The sequence below is a fragment of the Gouania willdenowi genome, chromosome 13 (genome assembly GCF_900634775.1).
Source record: "Gouania willdenowi chromosome 13, fGouWil2.1, whole genome shotgun sequence".
Lineage (NCBI taxonomy): Eukaryota > Metazoa > Chordata > Actinopteri > Blenniiformes > Gobiesocidae > Gouania > Gouania willdenowi.
The window spans coordinates 16,843,742-16,865,028 of record NC_041056.1 but is presented as its reverse complement, the minus strand read 5'-3'; the positions used below and the strand labels follow the sequence as shown (position 1 = coordinate 16,865,028).

The following is a 21,287-nucleotide window of genomic DNA, read 5'->3' as shown; positions in this document are numbered from 1 at the left end:
AAATATGAAAACAGATTACTAAGTGTTGTTATGGGCCTCACGATCTTTACAAGGAAGCCCTTTCAAATGTATAATACAGGAGACATATTAAAATACTAATAATGAGATTGTGAGTTCAAGGCTCACTGGTTGTCCCCCAACATATTAGCCTTTGGAGTAACCATGTCAATGATAGCAATATGTTGAATTAGAAGTAGAAGTGTCCACCTACAGGAAACATTAGCCTATTAGCTAGGCCTGAACGATTGTGGAAAATAATCTAATTGCGTTTTTTTTTCAGCAATATTGCGATTTAATATGCGATCATTTTTTCAGGGGCCTCTTGTCATGTGTTTTTCAATGAACACAAGCAATAACTCAATTTGTTTCATAATAAACAATTTCAGATTTATTTAAACTTTAAATAAATATACCATATACATTTTAAAGCACAGATTTACCTATTATAACTTCACGTTTCATGAAACATGTAAACATGTGGACTGCACTTCTTAAACACTCTCTGAACCTAACAGGACAGTCTATAAATAAATTAAATAAACAGATATTAAGAAATAAATAAAGCTTACTAATATCCAGTCAGTAACATCACACATATAAAGTGCAGGAAAGGTAAGAGAACTAAGATCTGCTTTAACTAATTGGACGTCTTTTTGGGTAAATTAAACTTCCAACAAACTTAAAATAAATTATTACCAAAAAAAAAAAATTGCAGAAAATTGTGTTTTATGATATTGCAATAATATCGCAAATGCAATTAATCGTTCATCCTTACTATTAGCTAGTCTATAATGTGTGTGTTCTGTGAAGACTTGAAATAAAACAGTTTAAGACCAAAAACCACTCACAGCCCTCAGCTATCACTGGTATAACTGGTGACGTCACACTTTATTGAGCTTTAGTCTGTGTTAAAGGAAATGGCTGTCACATTTAAACCTATGCTGTGAATGATAAACGTATACATCTCTTAGGCAATTTTTGAATCCATAACTGAATCAAGGTTCCTAAATGTATGTCTGGAGTGCTGTTTACACGGTCTGAAGGAGGTTTGCTTGTAAGGATCAATGCCATTAGGCTGGACGTGAAAGGCCGTATTTATGTCTCTGCGATGAAGAGCTTGAACAAAGAAAGTTGCTCTCAACCAACTAAAACTGTTCTCTTATTATCTCTCATTTTTTCTTTCTCTTTGTATTCCTGTCACTTTGTAGATTCCGTCCAACTTTAAAATTATATATAATACATTCTCCCTCTCAACCTTTCTCAAGTCAACACCTTTCTTTGCCCCTGGTAAAAAGGAGTAAATGCTAGACTCTGGGGTAAATTAAAATTTAACAGTGTGTCTCTTACAGATCATTCTTTATATCAGTCTTCTCTTCTAGGACTTATTCCTGCCATCATTGTTTTCAGCTAAACCAGCACCCCAAAGAGAAAAGGTAAGAAATATCAAAGGTAGGAAAGTGTAGAGTGTCAACAAGTACATTTACATAATCCTCGTAAATCTGGGTTGGCCTGTCATTTTTGCTGCTCATAACCTGCTTTTTATAATCTACCTGCATTCTGCATCTCTGATGCATAGAGCAGAGCAGGAGAGGAGAGTAGAGAGTAAAAAAAAGAGGAACAGGGTAATTGGATTGGGGGATCATCTATTTGGCCTGGTCTGTTCTCTGTCATCACGCTCCAGGCCTGGCTTCTCTCACTTTCTTGAGCACATCTCAAAGACAACACACAGAAATGACACCATGACAGTCTAGATGCAACTGGACAGAAGCTGCAGTTCAGGAGGCAAAATGCCTTGTGCAGCATTTACATCCTCTGCGTGTCAGTTTTGTGTGTGTGTGTGTGTGTGTGTGTGTGTGTGTTGTGTGTGTGTGTGTGTATTCTGTAGTAAGTCACTAAATGGTTAAACAGATTACAGAGCGCAATAAGTGGATTGTCACAGCTCTCTATCGCTCACTCAGGGTGTCTTGCCTGCGATTAAAAGGATCCAGGTTTTTTTCCCCTCAGCACGCACGCACACATGCACACACACATCATCGGTTAAATTTGCATCAGTTACAACAATGAATTTTGTAACAATTACTCCTACAACGGTAATATGATAATACGAGCAATAGCCATTAATAATTTTTCAATATGTTTTTTTAAATCATATTCCGATTAACTTCTTTCCAAAATGTATTTTACAAGGGTTTTCATTTATTGATGCAACAATTCAAAAATGTAAAAATACTGACTTACAGCAAAAACAATGTGGGACTGCTCACTGAGCCATTCTAAGTGGAGTTTGGATCATTTTCTACAGTGTAGTGTGATAGAAAAGTAAGCAAACCCATCCAAATCAAGTAGGGGTGAGAATTTTTAGTATTTACATTCCAATTAAAACAATTCCAATTAAAATCAGATTATAAATGCTATCTTCCATTTTCCAATTCTATAACAAATGAGTATATTTCTTAATGCAATGTTATGCTGAAAATACAGAGATATTGTTGAAGAATAAAGAACTTTTTTCTAAGAAATATCGGATTATACTGCAGCCACAATGCATAAAAAAAACAAGTTATTTCACCGGTTTACTGATAACACATGGTCACAAGGGTATTGGAAGAAGTTTCCACAGAGAGCTTATCAGATATTTGAAGAGTGTCTGTCTTCCGGGCTGGGAGGCTTTTTTGAAACAAAGTCATGGAGGTAACTCTGAGCGGACCTACTTTAAACCAATTAAATTTACAAACGTCTACAAAGATATGGTGCATTGTTGTGACCTAATGAGCTTGTGTGTGAGCATCGATCCGTTGCAGCAGCGGGTGTTTATGGTCAGCCTGTTATTATTTCATATTCCTGCCATTTATTTGTGTGAAGGAAAAAAGAACATCCAGTGAGAATAGGGCCGCGGGCCAAATATCGCTACATCTGCACAAATGTTTGTGGACTAATGTTATTCTGTAGACCTGACTGAGGGTTTTTTTCTTTTTGCATGTATTGTACACCAAACCCCAATTCAAACTACGCGCACACACACACACACACACACACGCACCTTCAGATTCAATATCTTGTTTTCCTCCTGGCTACTGGGATACCATCTCACCCCTCCTCCCTATGCACTCACAAATAAAACACACACTTACAGCTCATTGATTTGCGTCAATGTGAGTGTATCCTAACCTTCCGAGGACAGTGTTTGAAATCTCTCCTACTTCCCTAAACCCGCTGCCAGAGACAGACACTGCCTAGAGTCCTGCAGGAAAACGCAGACAGACCAACAGCAGCTGCACTGGTCCCATCCACACACTTTCCCACCCAGCTCTGAGAACGCTGTGGGCAGGAGCTGCTCAAACACGCACGCGCACACATACAAACATACCAACTTTCACTAATGAACTGATAGATGTTCCACAGAGCCAAAGAAGAAGAAAACCATTTTATCAGGGTGAAGCATGACTGGAGAAAAAAAACCCAAATAACATCTGTAAGTTTGAGTGTGTATTTGTTATATTCATGCATTTTTTTCTCTCGCTCTTACAGCATCTCAGCTTTTAGAGGTTTGAACACAAAAAACGACTAAAACTAAAACCTACAGGTCCTGCCAGCACAACCACAGCTGTAGGGCTGCACACTGAGAGAAAAAGAAAGAAAAGTCTCTAAACAATAACAAAATGAAAAAGGGATGACGACGACTACATTCTGACACAAGTGTCTGAAATACATCCTTTAAATCAAAGCTGAAAAGTAAAAAACTTATACAGCTTCATGTAAAGAAAGATTTACAGTTTCAAATATTGTAAGTCAATAAATCACAGCCCCTTTCATTATATGTACAACTCTGATAGATGTATTGGGAAAGTCAACTGCGTGCTATGGGAGGCCTCCACAGTGATGTTACAACACTGTTTGGATTGCTCAAATAATATTAAACTAAGTAGTACAGTATGGTGTTCATAGGTGGAGGAAGGATGCTGAGAGTGGGGGTGGGAGGTTATTATATAAAAATATACCAGCTTATATACAATTAAGTCATGTTGTATGAATTTTTATCCATCAATAAACATTATGGAATAAGTAGGGACAGCAAAAGTAACTGAAAAAAGATTTTAAAAAAAACATCTTTGATTGGGAATCGAACTCACAACCCTGGGGATGCCAGTCGGAAACTATAACTCAGCTCTTAGCGCTGATGTATTACTTCAGCTGATTCTTATATATTACAGTAATAGCCTTTAGCAGAATTCATTGATATTTTATTGCAAGTACTGTAAATACCTTCAAAAATAAAAAATAAAATAAAATTGTCCATTTACTTATACTTGGGGTAGCATTTTGATAATTTTAGGGGTAAAACTAAGGGTACATAGCGTTTTTTTTTTTTTTTTTTTTTGGGGGGGGGGGCATATCTCTCCCATCTCCACTACCTATGATACAGTGCAGTACAGTATGATATGGAACAAAACTCAGCTATATTCTCAAAATAGCGATTTGCCATATAAATCTCGATAATTTTATTTCAAATAAAGTTTGACCAAAAATACAATTCTGGGTTAAATTCAATGATCAAAATGCCACACAGGCACACTTACTAACAAACAGCTGCACAATGTGGGCCACCTTTGGCTTTTCTCCAATAAAGGACAGTATGTGTGAGTGAGTCAGTTCTGTAGTGTGGCTTGTTTAGGGGAAACTCAGTGGTCCATCTAACTTAATGCTGTTCTGACAAGTGGTGAAAGCAGCGACTCCTAAAATAAGTATTTTGAGCAAAAATAAGCAATAAAAATATATATATATCGATATATGCGATATTGTAATTTTTTAAATCCCTAAAATAGAAAACTTGAGATATAACATTGAGCTATATAGTTTAGTACAGTACAATATAGTGTACTATAGTTTAGTACAACACCTTTCTCATCCAGCACGAAGTTTATCTGGATCGGTCCGACCTCTGAGTGAAGATGTGAAGCAGCCCATGATCCTTCACTAACTCAGTGATGTGTTAAAGATGGGATGATGCTGACGCCACCAAAAGGCTGAAGTCTATCTCTTCCATCTCCTGCTTCTCAACTCCTTTGCTAAAGAGGCAGTTGAAAGGCAGGGGGACAAGAAATAGATAAGAGGAAAAGTGGACACACCTGTGTGAATCAACAAAATGAAGCCAGGAAAAGTTAGAACTGACTGTTCTCTAACCTTAATTTATTAAAGCTTGAAACCCACTTCACCTCAGGATGCAAAGCTCTTTAAAAAAAAAAAAAAAAAAAAACAATCACTAGATTATTCCAGAAAAGTGGTTTTAAAACATTAGATAGAGACAATTACCAAGGGGTAATAGATAAAATCCTCCTACTGTTCAGATCATCATCATTTTTTATGTATATTGACCAAAATAATTAATTATATTATGACATTTGGAAAGATCAACAATAAAGTTGTGTTTGTTCAAGTCTTACCCAGTTATCCATTTGACATGAAAGATTTACATTTTAACTCCTACAACAGAGGCAGGTCGAGCAGAACCTCTTTTTTTATTTTCTCACTAAAACTAATTTATCTTTAGTAAAGGTCTCCATTCGTTTTGTAATGCAGCACTGAAAATGTAGTTATTGTATTTTAATTAAGCAGAATTTGGATGCAGGTTTTGATTTGAAACCCTATCCCTTCCCAGTCATTCTTATCGTGCAGTGCTTTTCTAATGATGGTGCATTAGTGGCTTAGAGCCCAGGGTCCATTTAGAATGCTTAGGAAAATAACGCCTCAAAGGTTTTGCTACTTAGCTTGAAATTCCTACAGAAACTTATTTAAGGGTAATAACGTTTGTCAATTCTGACATCTTGCTTGTATCTTATAATCCTCATAAGAGAATATTGCTACTGTGCAACTTTCATTTATAGCCACTCGAGGCAACAAAGTACATCTCTATTTATTTAATGTATCTTATGATGCACCACTGCCAGACGTAATCAAAAAGGCCTAGTTAATTAATTTTGCATATTTTAACAACAAAGTACATCCCTATTTACTGTATTTAATGTGCCTTTTGATGTACCACTGCCAGATGTAATCAAAAAAGTGGTAAGTGAAGAGGAAAGTACAATGAGAATACATTTGTCTTGGTTTAAAATTTGACTTGATGGCATGACAACATGTCCAGCCCTGTTGGTTTTCACACCTGGCACAAAATATAATTCACTAGCATCATAATTTAAACAATAATAATTTCTTTATCTATTTTTTCCTTGTGCTTTTATCATAACAAGCAGTCGTATGGAATAAATAAAGTAAAAAATGTGTCTGTAAGTTAACTTGGGTCATCTCCTATCCTATATAATTATTCTGTAAGAGGTGTATAGTAGAGGGGATGTTTCCACAATTTTTATACAAAAACTGATTAACTCATTGATTGCCAAAGACGTCTAAAGACATTAATTGTGTTTTTCGGCTGGGGTTGCTAGGAGACAGTGTGACGACGCTCTCCTGTGAATATAAGGCTTGTACCATGATGTAGTGACCAACTGGTGACATGTAGGTGGCAGCAGCGCACCTTTGAAGGAGAGATCACCCGTGATGGGCAGAGCTCAGAGGGAGAGGAAAGGAGTTTACAAGACAGAAAATGAAGTGAGAGTTGATGCTGAAGTTCACAGCAGCTCACAGCAGCTCACAGCGACCAGAGCATGTGTGGAACTAAGTGGTCTATTGAGTGTGTCGCGATGGTGAGAGAAAACGATCAAAAAACGGGGCAAGCGGTGACACTCGACATGTCCGGGAGGAAGAGGAAAAAGTTGCGCGTGTGGATAATGACGGGGGGAGAGACTTGGAGGAATGCCAAAATACAGTGTGAAAACCATTCAACTCTGACCCAGATAGCAAAATAATAATAATGTTGCCATCAAAAGCCTGTTCTCAGTGTTGTTTTTTGTAGTTTTATAGAAGGAAACCAATGTTGAGGCGTCCCTAAAGCAAAACAAAAAAAAAAAAAAAAACTTGCTTCAAAGTCACTAATAGGTTTTTTCAGAAAAAGACGTTCTCAGCGTTTTGTCACAAACTGGCGATTTGTGTGAAACTTGCCTCTATTCAACTGCTGATTACGAAAGAACTAAACAATCTAGAAACAAAATATTTTTTTCTGATGAAAGTAGAGAGTCTAATCTGGTTTAAGATTACAGATTGCCAAAGTAAAAAATAATCTGTGGGCCTTAAAAATCAGTGAAAATCATCTAAAATGCCGGGGAATATGGGGTTGGCTGCTCTGAAAAGGGCTGGCAGTGAATGAGTTAAAAACAAATAATTAACATAAAGAGTTACCGTAATTTGCTGCACCAGTGAAAACCACTTCCACAAGTCGTAATCATTAAGGCAAGGAATAAATATGGTGGATGAAAATAAACCTGAACAACTGACCCTATACAACTGAGTTATTAGGCGTACACACACACACACACACACACACACACACACACACAACATTACAATCACCCACTTATCCTTTGCCACAAGTGAAAGGCAACAAGATCTCTTAACAACAGCTCGTCTTTTTCAATAAATTTTGCATGAAACATGCCGCTGGAGCACCAAGTTGCCTGCTGTCATACTAGAACAGTCTTAAATGTTTAATGACAACAACACCAAACACATGTGCGCACACACAGACTGTGTCAGAGTGGCGCACTGAGGGGCCCCCTCTTTCATCCTGACAGAGACTATAAAGCTCCTGAGCCTCTTCTGTGCCCCGCCCTGCCATCAGCATGGTGCTGCTGCACTCCTCGGCTATCACCCAGCAAGGAAACAGGGATGCAAATTAGGCTGGAGTGCTAAGAGTGTGTACACGCCGGTGTTCATGTGCAGTGCAGGTGGTAAGGATCAGGGGGCTTACATATATAGACCCCTACCCCCGTCACCATTAAAAGCAGAGGAATAATGGAAACCGTCAAGAAGAGCAGAAGGGGTTTGTCAAAGTCAGCAAATACAGTAATGAAAAGCCTTATTTTACATATTTCTTAAACATCTTACAGTTTCTGTGTTCTGCTGATGGAAAGCAGGTACGATAGTTGAAACTCCCGTGGGAGAACATGGGGGTCTAACAAGGCGGTTAAAAACAGTAATAGCATCAACCCAAGCTTCATAAAGACCTTTTCTCACACTTTATTTTTGGTTAAAGAAACAATGCCACCTTGTGTGTTGTTTTTTAGTTACTCTAATATAAATTTAGGCGGAAAGCCAGCTTTTTAAAGAGAAAATATCATAGTCAAAATAAGGTTCTTAGTAGATATTTTATATAATTATGTCCATACACAAAATTTAAGAAACTGAATTCTGAATCATTAGACTGACTTTGTAAAATGCTCAAAAACTATGAAAAAAAAAAAAAAATATATATATATATATACACTGTATATATATTTTAGTAGTAATTTAAAGATTAAACATTTAAATGTTTGTTTTTCTTGTGAATACCTCTTTTTTTAAAGTTATGCTAGAAATAATTAGGTTTTCTTTTTTAAATAAAAAAAAGAAAAAAAAGGTTTTCTTTTTTTAAATAAAAAAGAAAACCTAATCATTTCTAGCATAACTTTAAAAAAAATGTTTCAGAGGTATTCTCAAGAAAAACAAACATTTAAATGTTTAATCTTTAAATTACTACTACTAAGAGATAATATGTTTATACTATGCATTTAAAAAACACATTACAAATGATGTTCCTTTCTCAATGAAAATTTTAATAAATAATATAATATACATAATAAAGATAATATAGTGAAAATGTGTGATCACTTTCGTCCACTCCAATGGAAGAATAGTTCCATACAAATGTTGCAAAATAATCTTAAATCACAACTGATTTAAGCCAACAGCAAAACTAGATGGGAGAGTAGACAGATGGAAATATATTAGCACTGCCACGGGTGGAAGTGTGTGTGCACACAAACAGTAGTCAATACGCACATACACACCAACAAGCTAAAGCAGGGTCAGAGATAAAGAAAGAGATCGCTATCAATGCTAAAGGATATTGAAGCCTTAATAAGAGAATAGATATAGGCCACTGGCCTTGCATTTTACTGTTAGCTTTATTTATTTTCCTGATACCAATCTAAGAAAGGTGGTATGTAATAGCCTCCAATAAAAGAAGCTCTTTTCCTCTGAAAGCAAAGCACACATCTGATCCTGAGTTCAATGTTTTTACTGGTGATGAACTAAAATACGAGCATAAACAAAGGGCATCCCAATGTTCTAAAAATCATATATTTGAAAAATTTTTAAAAAATGCATTATCAGATGCATCTTTTTTCTGAGCAGTTACTTTATATAATAAAACATTTAGAACAGTTTTTGTAAGATTAATAATGATATTGCGCCATAATTAACAGTACCTTTGACAAGTTAGTAGAATGAAAACAGCTGCAATAATGCAATCTCCATTAAATACGTCACAATAATTGTTTGTCAATCCCTGCCCTGTTAAAATGTGGGTTTGTCATTAAACTAGTAACATGATCTGAACCCAAATCCATTGCCTAGTGCAATGGGTAGATAAAGAAAAAATAGAAAAAAAAAGAACTTTATTATTACAACTCAAACATATTTTTACCAGTTTCAATAAAGGTTACATTTTTTAACCATTTTGTTGTGGTGGGGACAGTTGAAAAGGTTTAAGAACCACTGGACTCGTGAATGTTTCTACATTGTAGCTTTACATTTCCTGTTAAAGTTGTTATACATTCAACTCCTAATGTAAACTTAACCATTTAGTTGCATTTATAAGAGAAAAAAAAACTTGGCATTCCAATGACAATAATATAATAGTAATATAATAATTCTTCTGCTAGTCCAATAATTACCTGATTTATAGTGTTTGTGGAACAGAAGGGGCTCGCGCACCAACTCTAGTCAAACTTGAGTGTCTTGAATTGATGCAGCTTGTCTGGATCACTCCAGAGATTTAAACCTTGACATACACAACCGGGCCATTCAATATGACAGACAACAACACGGTACCAGTCCTATTACTGTGGCCTCCGATCACATTAGGGAATGGTGGAAAGGGATTGAGTGTACTATTCTAGTAGAAGCACAGAGGTGCCTCCAAGGTGTTTATAACTGTGGTGGAGTGATAAACTACCTGCAGAATTCAACCTGTTCCTGGTCTATATTACAGGCCTAAGAAGAGCTAAAGTTTAAAGTGAAAACGTTGTTTGCCAACTTTTTTTTTTACTTTTCACATGCTGGTACTGTTTATTGTTTCTTTGCCTGGCAAAGAGATCAGAACCATTAGAGGTGCATATGATCTTGTTATGTTTCCAGGGTTATTGCAACTCTGTCCAGTGGGTAAAAAGGTAGAGTTAAAGGTAACCAAAACATTGTCTAAAAAAAGAATGTGTAAAGCACTCCCAATCTATTCTTATACCACTGTGACAGAAGAGAGCTGTATCACATTTCGAGGCCCTTGTAGTCAGATATCCGACTGCACGGGGAAATAAGGGAGTCGGAAGGATGTTCTAATGGATGGAGAGAAAACAAGGTGATGGATAGACGAAGGGAAAGGCTAAGAATGAGATTTCCATTTACATTCTTATCAAACCTTTCAAATTATGTTGCTGTGCTTTGGACCAAGTTTAGGCATCCCGATCCAAACACACACACGGACATACACGGCACGTGTCACTTACGCCTTTTTCTGGGCCTTGTCTTTCCCCTTGTCCTTGTCCTTGTCCCTGTCTCGCCCTCGGGTCCGTTCCTTGTCTTTCTCCTTGTCATGGGCCTTGCGCCGGCTGCGGTCTCGCTCTCTGCTGTGGCTGTGGCTCCGTCTGCGGCTCCCGCGGTGGCTTCGGCTGTCGCTCCTACTGCGAGACCGACGGTGGCGAGAATGAGACCTAAGAATGTGGAGACAGTTAAGACTTCAGCAAAGATGAAGATCAAAATACAGAGGTGCTGTTAAAACGCTCCTTTAACAGAAGATAAAACAGCCTTTGTCTCATATCAAAGCCTGCAAATTGCAGAAAATACAAGTATATTTAGCAATAATTTTATCAGTATATAAAAGTTTAAAAGAAGCAGAGGGAATGACTAAGCAGACTAAACATATAAAGCAGTGGTTCTCAAAAACAGTTTTTTTGGCTAAAGTACTCCCTTTGTCCGGCCAACGTTTTGCTTATAAAACTATTTAAAAAAAACTATAGAGCATAATGATGGAATGAACTAGTGATGATAACACACATTTTCAAGAATCTCATTTTGTAAATAAGTGGAAAGAAACACGATTTAACACATTGGTTACAAAGTGAAAGTATAGAGATACAGTTGTTTAAGATTGTGTGTTGTTTTAATAATAATAAAAAAGAAAAATAACAGTTAAAAAAAAAATATTTAAAATTTTAAAGAAATTTCAGGCAACGCTATTTAAACTCCAGGTGACCCCATATGGGGTCCCGACCCCAACGTTGAAAAACACTGATTTACTGGCTCCTGAATAGATTTATTTCTATCTCACGCCTGGAGTGGGACACTTTATTTGTCAATTTTCCTCTCTCTCAAGAACCCCCTGTAGTGCCATTGCGTACACCTAGGGGTGCACGTACCCCCATTTGAGAAACACTAATCTAAACTAACAGCTTTTAGGCAAATTTAGCCAAAAGATTGTTGCACAAAATAACTTCTTAAAAAAATTTTATTTGGGAAGACTCAAATCAAATAATGATAATGGATGGTGGCCAAACGGCTATGGAAGCAAGCTCGTAACTGAAGAGTGGCTGGTTCAAATCCTGAGTGTCCCTGAGTGACTCTGTGGCTTCTCAGAGAGGTCCTAAAAGCAGTGAACACATTTCATGTATGTCATACATATATGACAATAAAGGTGAACTATCCCCCTTTTAACATTAAACATTCTACTTTCGAGACTATCCTCTGTCTTTGTGCTGGAAAATTAACGGAGAACACTTTTTAACAATATCAAAGCTGTCAAAGTTTTTCCTGTGAATACTGACAACATCTACACCTTCGGAGAGTCTGTTTTCTGCAGCAGGAAATATTGTGTCAAAGCACCGAGCAAGCGTCAGTTCTAAGCACACCATTCTGCACATCTCGGACGGTATTTCCACTCATTTTATTACCATCAATCTGCAATTGCATTCAAAAAGACTAAAAAATTTTTGACAACAGGTTAAAAATAAAGAAACACGTTATGATTTTCTTGGGACATTAGATCTTTTTATTTCCCTTAAATATGTTCTTTTAACAAACTTTAGTTATACCTAAAAAACCTGAATAACTTGAAACAAAATGTATGTTGGAATGTACAATTATAAAAAGCATTTTTTTTTTCATATACAGCTTAGTTTAAGTTAATTAACTTTTAAAAAGGTAACATTTTGAAACTAAATGTGAGGTTAACTGTATGAAAGTGGAAGTTCCTTAAACCTGTATTTACCAGTAAATAGTTGCTTTTTAACTTTTTGTCAAATTTCATTGCATAACGTCAGCGAAAAGCTTTGTTTTACCTCAATTTGGCATCTAAATACATTATATAACAGTTTGTTATCGCCTGTGTATTTTATTTATATGAGTCCTTCAGTGGTTATGATTGTACACCAGTAATAAAACAGTAAAAGGAACAATGTAGAAACCATTGATGGTGGAGGTTATTTCTTGCTTGCCTTAAACTTCTATTATAATTTACTTAAATATTGAACTAAAAGATCAATTGAATAGTGTATGTGAAATTGTTCAGGAAAGCAGAAATGATTATTGGTGTGTTCGTCAAAATCTTTTCCATTAAATAATACTAATATTTACTAAAAGGCTAACCTCTGTAAAAGAGACCATATTTGTGCTCAAACACCAGAAAGTCTATATTTATTTAGGGCAAAATAAACCATTTTAATCTGCACTTTCCCTGAGGAGGATGACTTTTTATTCTTAATTTGTAGGGAGTAATAAAGGTTATAAACAACCCTGTGTGTCCACACTACCACACACAGAAAAAAAAAAAACACACACACATTGACAGGATAAAAATTGGGCCAATTAGAGGCCGACTCGGAGGCAGACCTGTCTCTGTATTGATCCTGACACTGACCCTCTGGTCTCAATAAGATTTACAGTAGATAGATTTACTTTGGTAGCCATAAGTACCAGAAACACACACGCAAACACTCGCAAACGTAGCAATGCAAACATAAAACTAAAACAAACAACAACCAAAAAAACACAGAAAAATACAATCAGAATTTAACAAGTACTGAAATAAACCTGTAAACCTTTTACAAGAATGTGACTCTGTGTGCTCGTCATCCTGGAAAGACGGTGATCTGAAGCCCCAGTAGAAATCAGCAGCAGAGTTTGCCGTTATTTTCCATCATCTATCATTTTATTGATTTGTCTATAAAAACAGTCAAACCTGCTGTCCACCAGCTTTATTGCTTTCCCCCCTTTATTAGTTTGCAGTTTGGGACGTCCACAGCTGTCTCTCTCCCGACAGAAAACTAATCATTTTCTTCAGACGCCTGTCACCATTGGAAAAGACAACACTCTGACAACTGTTGCAATCAATTAGGCTGAGGTGATCCCCATCGTGGGACAGTTGCTGCACTATTTCAAGGTCTCCGTTTGGAGAATTGTTGTACAACTTATGGAGTTTTTATGACAGTGAAATATAGAGAAGAAACTAAACATATTTCACAAGTAAAGGTCGGTATCGACAAAGTAATATGATTGGTCAATGAAGTTGAATTCTTTGCAGTTTGTACACTTCATAAATCTTCTGTACGCTGCTACATTTGGGCCAAAAACCAACATTACAATCGATCCATGGTTGCATTGTGCAAGCAGCTTTTCAAAACGTTATAATGGCGTTTTTGACAAAAATTAATGACGTTGCACATTTTAACTTTCTACTCAAGTTAGGGCTGCTCAATTAATCAAAATTCGATTACGATTTCGACTATTACACCCAACAATTACAAAAATAACAATCGAGAAAAAATTATTGTTGTTAGTGTTATTCGCTAAATAAAACAAACCCACTATTTCAGACATCTACAAATAATAACGCTTGGCACACACATGTTATTAATACTAATTTTGAGTCGTTTAATCCACACAACCCCACTCAAAGCCAAAGCTAGCCTGCAGGCCAACACGAGGAAAGTTGTTGCAAGTGGTCTTGAAACATGGCAGGAGAAACGCAGCAAAAACGCTTGACAAACAAAAGGCAAGTCAAATTCTCTTTATATGGGAACACTTTGGGTTTGATGATGAAGATCTAGAGCAAAGAAACATCACCTGTAAGAAGTGTTTTGATTTGTGCAAAAGTGAACATACTTGATTTTAGTGTTTGAAGGATTTTATATATGTTTAAAGAATATATTTTATCCTAAATAATCGTTTAAATAATCGTGATTATCATTTTTTCTATAATCGAGTAGCCTTAACCCAAATGTTAGTAAGCCTGACTGCTTTACTGAAACTATTCTCTAAAAGATCAAATAAATACACAAGAGATCAAATTTCAAACTTGTTCAAACCCCTGAAATATTCTGGATTTTTGGAGACTATAGTGGGATGTTCATTTTCTCTACATTTGGATTTCAAAATTGAAAAGTTGTGGAAGGTATTTTTTTATAAGCATTTTAATAATTGCTATATGTTTGGATTTTTTTCAAAATATATCTTCAAAACTGACATTTGGCCGCAATTGTGTAAGTTGTTTAAAAAAAAAAAAAAAAAAAAACAGTCAACAATACAGTGATCATTCCTAATATGACAATTAAATATTCATAACAGTTTTGACAAAAGGTTACAAATTAGGTACAATAATATTTATTGCACACATCCTATAATTTTTTCTAAACTGCCAAAAACTGTCAAGAAAAGCTGACAAAACTCAAAATCTTTGTTGCTTCTCGCACCAAAACAATCATCAATTACCTTTCAAAGTTGTGTATGATTTGTTGATATTTGTTTTGATTTTCACTTTTTTATATATATATATATATATACCGTATATTTTTATATACATGTTCAAAATTAAAGTTAATTCAAGTCAAAACAAACGTGCATAGGTAAGTTCAATACTGATGAGCAGAATTATAGTGTACAGTACATGTATCATTTAAAACAGGTTCTGAACATGATTAATCAGGTTAACATGTGATATAATGCATTATCCCTAATAAAAGCAAGTTTCTTAAAACATGACATAAAACGGGGGGGGGGGGGGGGGGGGACATCATCCACCCAAGCTGAAACATCTGCTTTTCCTCAACACAAAACAAAAATTTCAATGTTTGTAAAATGTTTCAAGGTTACATAAGTTTGCTTCTGGTTTGGGTTTTGTTGCGGTTGTTGTTGAGGTTTAGGTTCCATTAGTTCATTTAACAGAGTAAAAGTTTAATAAAAATGACAGTTAAACGTAAGTCTTTGCATCATGTTTTACTTAATGCTAATTCAATCATTAAAATCTCCCCGCGTTTATTGGGAAATAATTTTCCCTTTCAATGGATTTTACGATAATATGGCCACAAACTGACTTTTATTCTTTTACATACAAATAAATAAATAAATAAAATTTAAGTCACCAAGCAATATAATCCATGAATGGCCTAAACATAATTGCTGTGTTCATAATGACCGCAGCTGTTTGTGATCAACAGTACATGGGGAAAAGTACAACATAGTTGCAATGTTCCAAACCTAAGTCCTAGCAAATTGTGGCCAGAAGCGGCAGATGTAATAAACATAAATTCTCTCCCGATTCCTTGGTCTGTGTCTTCTTTTTCCTTTCCTTTCCCCCTCTGATGGCAAAGAAAAGCAACCCACTTCTGGGGTGTGCAGCAAATTAAATTTACTGTAGTTAATAGAGTGAGCCAATGCTGCTAAATGTCAATTTCCTGACCAAGTCCTTCCCCTTGGAGAATGATTAGCTAATTTGAGGCTGGGGATAAATGGGCTAATGCAGGACACACATAGATAAACAGCCACAGTTGGACTCCATTCCAAGCCCTTTCCCTGCTTTACATTTTATTGGCCTTATTATCTCGGGGGAAAATGGGTCCCCCTATGACCTAAACATATTTTCATTTCTAATAAAAGCTCTTGCTGGTTGTCCCCACATGCAAACTGCCCCCAACACACACACATCCACTGCTGCCTCACAGGCTCCCTTTCTCCATTCCTTCTTCGTTTCATCGTCCAATCCATTAAATGGAGCTCTGCAATTGGTCAGGACCATTTTCCTGGTGAATTATCAATAGAGTAATTATGCTCCATGTTGTGAGCGGGACTGAAGCTTATCTCCGTTGACCCCCCGGTGCGTGCCAGGATATGATCCCTCACCACAGCCTATTGGGGTAATTATGTGTTCTGGTGTGAAGCTGGATAGTGTTAACTTTATCTGTATTCTATTTCTGTTTCATTGAAAATTGCACATTAATGACAGCTACCTGATGCCTCTAGTGTCAGATACAGGTGAACGCGTCCAATAGAATCTGACCCCATAGTCCAATCGTTATTCACGGGACACGTTGAAAGGATAGGGAACACATTAACACACTCACAAGTCCACAATAAAGACTAGACATCCTTTAACCTTATCTTAGTGATGAGGGACATTCATGCCCTTTCTTCCATTTTGAAAACATTGTTCTCAGTCGGAGACACAGAACAAAGTTTAGCGATGAATTGTATTCCATCAAAAAGCCTAAAAACACCAACAATAAAAGAGGAGCACGGCACATCTGCTCAGTGATGCCTCTAGCAGTGACACAGTCCATTGGGTCAGTGTAGTACAGCAGTGATTAATGACTATGTAACTTTACCCTCTCGTATTTCAGTATCCACTAGCAGCAGTGACCTCAGTCTAACCATCATTACATGAAAAAGTCAGACATACAATTTTGATATGTACAAATAATTCACTTAGAGCTCAAACGGAATATTTAAAACTAAATTATCACAATAATAACGTGCTGTATTTATCCATGATTCTCAGCTCTGTGCCTCTAAATGCAGTTGTGGACAAACATATTGATGGGACTCTCTACCTTATTCTCAATTTCTGATTTATTCCTCTTTTTGTTTATTACATAACTGCTTTTTGGTTAAGAGCTTTTTTCCTCTATCTTATGATAAATATATTGTAATGTAATCAAATTAAAGACTTGTTTGGGCAGAACTGTTGGTGGACACACTATTGTATTGTAATTCTGACACAGAGCTAGGGTTTTTCTTTGTACGGTTCTGTTAGGAATAAAAGAAAATGTAGTAAATTTTTGACCCGTGTCCCTCATTTTTGAGATCCAACTTTAAATGTCTACAGACGCAGGATATCGTCCTCTTGGAAAGGCACCTAATTCTACTATTCTGATATCTTTTATTTTTTTTAAACTGGGTCGTTGTTTTCTTAATGCTATTGAAACAACTCCTGCTATCTATAATATTAAATAGATGGTAATTCCCAAAGTAACTTTTGTTCAGGTTGGTGCAACCAAACATTATTAGTTAACAAGGGGGATGCCACTCAAAGAAGGTCAACCACTCAATTATAAGGAAACCATTGTCAATCTTTTTAACACTTCAAACACATACACTGACATTCAAACAGTAGCAGTAGTGAAACTAGTAGTAGCAAAAATTATTGTTCCATTATTACAGATTTAAATCACTGGCTGAAGGTGGTTCAATTTAGCAAGTTCACATAGGCCTGGGCCGATAATCGATAAATCAATTAACCAGACGGTAAATAAAATGAACTCGGCAATATACCGGTCTCGGTATATTGCCATTATCATGCGTATTTGGTGGCACGCCTGTCGGCTGCAGAGGCTAGTGTTAGCAACGGATATTAAACAGCAGATAACTCAGTCAGTTCTAATAATTTATCAGTGAACCTGCAGTGTAATTAAATCTTAGATTTAGGTAAATCACACAGTTATAGTCCGGTAGATGCGGCAACTCCGGAGCTACTACGTAGCTTCGGATTGCTACGCCGGCTACACCTAACGATGCCAATTTGTTTTCCAGAGTTTTAGCCTCTGAAAAGTCACTTACTAAGCAACTCTACACACACAAGCTGATATGCGGCCTACTTATGCATAAAAATGAGTAGGCGTGTCTATTGAAGGGACACCAACTCCCTCCTCCTCGCACGGTGACGTAGGGCCAGAGGACGGCCCGCCCTCCTCCCACCCACTCCATAGCCGAGCTCATGCTGCTTTATAAACACGAGACAGAGCATGGGGGCGGGGCTTTCACTGGTACATACATAGACTGTAGAAAATACATACATAGCAATGCGTGAAGGACGCTGAAATGCTCACCTTTGTGGGCGTGTCTGTTTACATGTAGGCAGAGAGCTTCCTTCTCCAGCTCAGTGCCACATCAAATTCGTCATCAAAGTGGGAACGCGTCATCAAATTGGAGTGAGGTGTTTGTGCTCGCCCTGCAGTAAGAAAGGAGCAAATCACCCTCTAACTAACGATTGAGGGAATCAATGAAAAAAACACTTTGGGCATGTGTATGAAGCCAAAATAGAACTTTTATCATGTTTAAAGCACAAAAAAGTTGATTTAGTGTAACATGGGCTCTTTAACTAGATCAGCACGTGGACTTTTTACAAATGTATTTCAGTCAAGCAACTTTCAAAAAGCTCTGTAGGTGCAGGAGAAAGCATTGCAACATTGTCTGAGGTGCATAAATGGCACAGCATAAGTAAACAATAATTATATTAATTGCCATAAATAATTCTTATTTATTTTATTGATTTGCTTGCCCAGCCTCAGTTTTCTATGAATGTCTTTACTATTGACTCGTACAAAATCAGCTAAAAAAAAATAAATAAACGAAGTTGAAGAAAGCATTGCACTAGCCTAGCAAAGGCCTTGATTCAGGGTTAAGAAAATGTTATGTTTGAATAGACAAAAAGCTTGCACACCCACACAGAGACACTTACACACACATGAACAACTGCAAAAAAAAAGCTTGACAGTCCACTTTTCCAGGCAACACACAGATTGAAGAAGAAACAGGCGGTTTGTCAGTGTGACGATTCGTTTTTGAAGAACTTCATTAACGCACCCTGCCGAGGTATTTCCAGGGAGCGCACAGCAGCAGCTTCATGTTCGAGTTAAAAGTCACTTTTCTCTTTTCTGCCATTTGAATGTGTCTAAAAGCACCTTGAGTGAGCAATGTGCATTTCCTGCTGCCAAAAGACGGGGAAAACAGCTGTTCCTGCCTGACGCCGCCTGCTGAATGGAATGCAAATATGTGAACCATCCAGAATTTATTACTTTTGAGTGCTCTTCAAACACAACGGCGGACACAAGTTTAATTTATGATATTCCTCTAATTATGAGAGCCGTTGAAATCATTTCCCAAGCTGCTTTCTCCTTCCGAGCAGCCACCGTGCTTGTTCCCTTGGTTCGTAGTACACGCTGTTGTGTGGAGTGCGCGCACACAAACACGCACGAGGAATCACTGCAAAGTAGCTGATTGTGAGCACAATTAACACAGCAAAGATAGACCATGAAAGGTTCCAAGAAGTGTTTTTTCTTCATTTCTCTCCCCCTCATAAAAGCAATGTTCAGATTTGTCATAATCTTCCATTTGCTTTCAATTAAGCAGTCGTCAACACAAATGTCTGTGACAGAAATGAAACCTCATGCAGGCCACCCACCCACTCACTGCCCCAAATGGACACACACACACACACGAATACAGTTCTAAGCCACAAATGTCAAGTCATTTAGCAAAGTTCAAAGGCCTTTAAAGGGCCCTCAGATCTAAATGAACTAACAACAGCCAGCCAATGATGAGGGACAGGATGACTTTCTGCACCACGATGCTGTTCCCATGTGCAGAGGTGTGTGTGTGTATGTGTGTGCGCGCCAGTGCATATGCAATTTTCGCCCGGCGTCTTCATTGGCACACATGCCCAGTGTCACTCAGTCGCCTCATCGAAATCCTAAACTGGGCCGTCTGGCGTGCACCAGCAAACTTTGACCTCTGTGCAGCCGCAGTTTGACATGACACCCATTAGCAGCTGGAGCTGGGAGGAGTGGGGGGGTGGATGTTCTGGTTCAACCCCTGAGTCCAGACACAAGGTCAAGTGGAGGTCACACTTAGACTAGGTGCTAACTTGCCAACTCCCTCACAGCCACTCAGGCAACTGAAAACTTGTTTTTTTCTCCGTCTGACTCAATTCATCACAGCTCAGGACAATTAAAACATGCAGGGTTAGGAGAGAGTTGTTTTGGTTGTCATTGGCACCTAATCGAGAGGGAGAGGAGAGCAGGCAGGCATGAAGAAAAACAGTAGATAAATATAGCGGGAAACAGAGGGGGGTAAAGAGAAAAAAGGTTACAGAGGAAAAAGGAGGAGACAAAAAGGAGGGACAATGAAAAAGAAATAAGGACATATGGAGAGGACAGAGCAGACAGCATATACTTCACATCAAGCTGGCTCCAATTAGCAGGTGTGCTCTCAGACGCTTGCTCACCCTCTCTCTCTCTGGTCAGGGAAGATGTATTTTTCTGCCTTTTATGTATTTATGAAGTGGTAGGAGATCTGAGGGCCCTTAGCATAACAGCTTTTTATTGTTTAAATGTGGACTGCTCGGCCCTGTGTGCTTAAGTGATTTAGGAACCTCACAACTCCAGAATAAGAAAAATCATAAACGCTGAGACAAACCATGTGGGTGGACTGTAAAAACCACCAAGGAACGGGCCGACAAAAAGCAGACACACATTCCACTACTAAAGGGAAACTACACTTAATTAAACACCCAAGACACAACTGGAATAGCGCCCTGTAAAAAAGAAAAAAAACACCAAACTATTAGTTTCGCCTCCTTGGTGGAATAACAAAGTTGTCTAGTGACAGAACAGAGGCTTTCCTCGTAAAGAAGTTCCACAAAAATATTTTTTTATGAACCACTGTCAAGGAAATCGGAGACGGAGAAGAAGCAATGAACACGTAAGAAGAGATTAAGAAACAAAAGGAGACCCTGTGGGAGGAAAGAGTCTCTCCCCTGACCCTTCTTCCTCATGTGAAATTAATGGAAAGAAAGGTGGAGTTTACGTCTTTACAGGATTGAGGAAAAATAAATCTGCACAATAGTTTTATAAATGTTAAGTTTACAAGTGCAAAATAATGATGTCGCAATCTGATGTTCATAATTGCCCGATATTGTAAAAAAAAAATATATATACTGTATATAGTTTTTTTTAGGGTCTTCTCATTTTTATTCAAATTGATTTTATTTGACTTGTTTTATGTGTAAGATTGAAATGCATGTAACTTATTAATTA

At 37.3% G+C, this 21,287-nt stretch overlaps 1 protein-coding gene across 3 annotated transcripts in view; it reads right to left on the bottom strand.

The window, feature by feature from the left end:
• The window catches only part of rsrc1 (arginine/serine-rich coiled-coil 1), a 123,458-nt gene that overhangs the window by 80,502 nt on the left and 21,669 nt on the right, over positions 1-21,287 (bottom strand). For all 3 annotated transcript variants that reach the window (XR_003675345.1, XM_028464149.1, XM_028464148.1), the window contains exon 4: positions 10,656-10,859. Coding sequence is in view for 2 of the 3 variants with exons in the window: in XM_028464149.1 (XP_028319950.1) it covers positions 10,656-10,859 (204 nt within the window). In the remaining variant the exon portion in view is untranslated. The remainder of the gene's footprint in view (positions 1-10,655; positions 10,860-21,287) is intronic.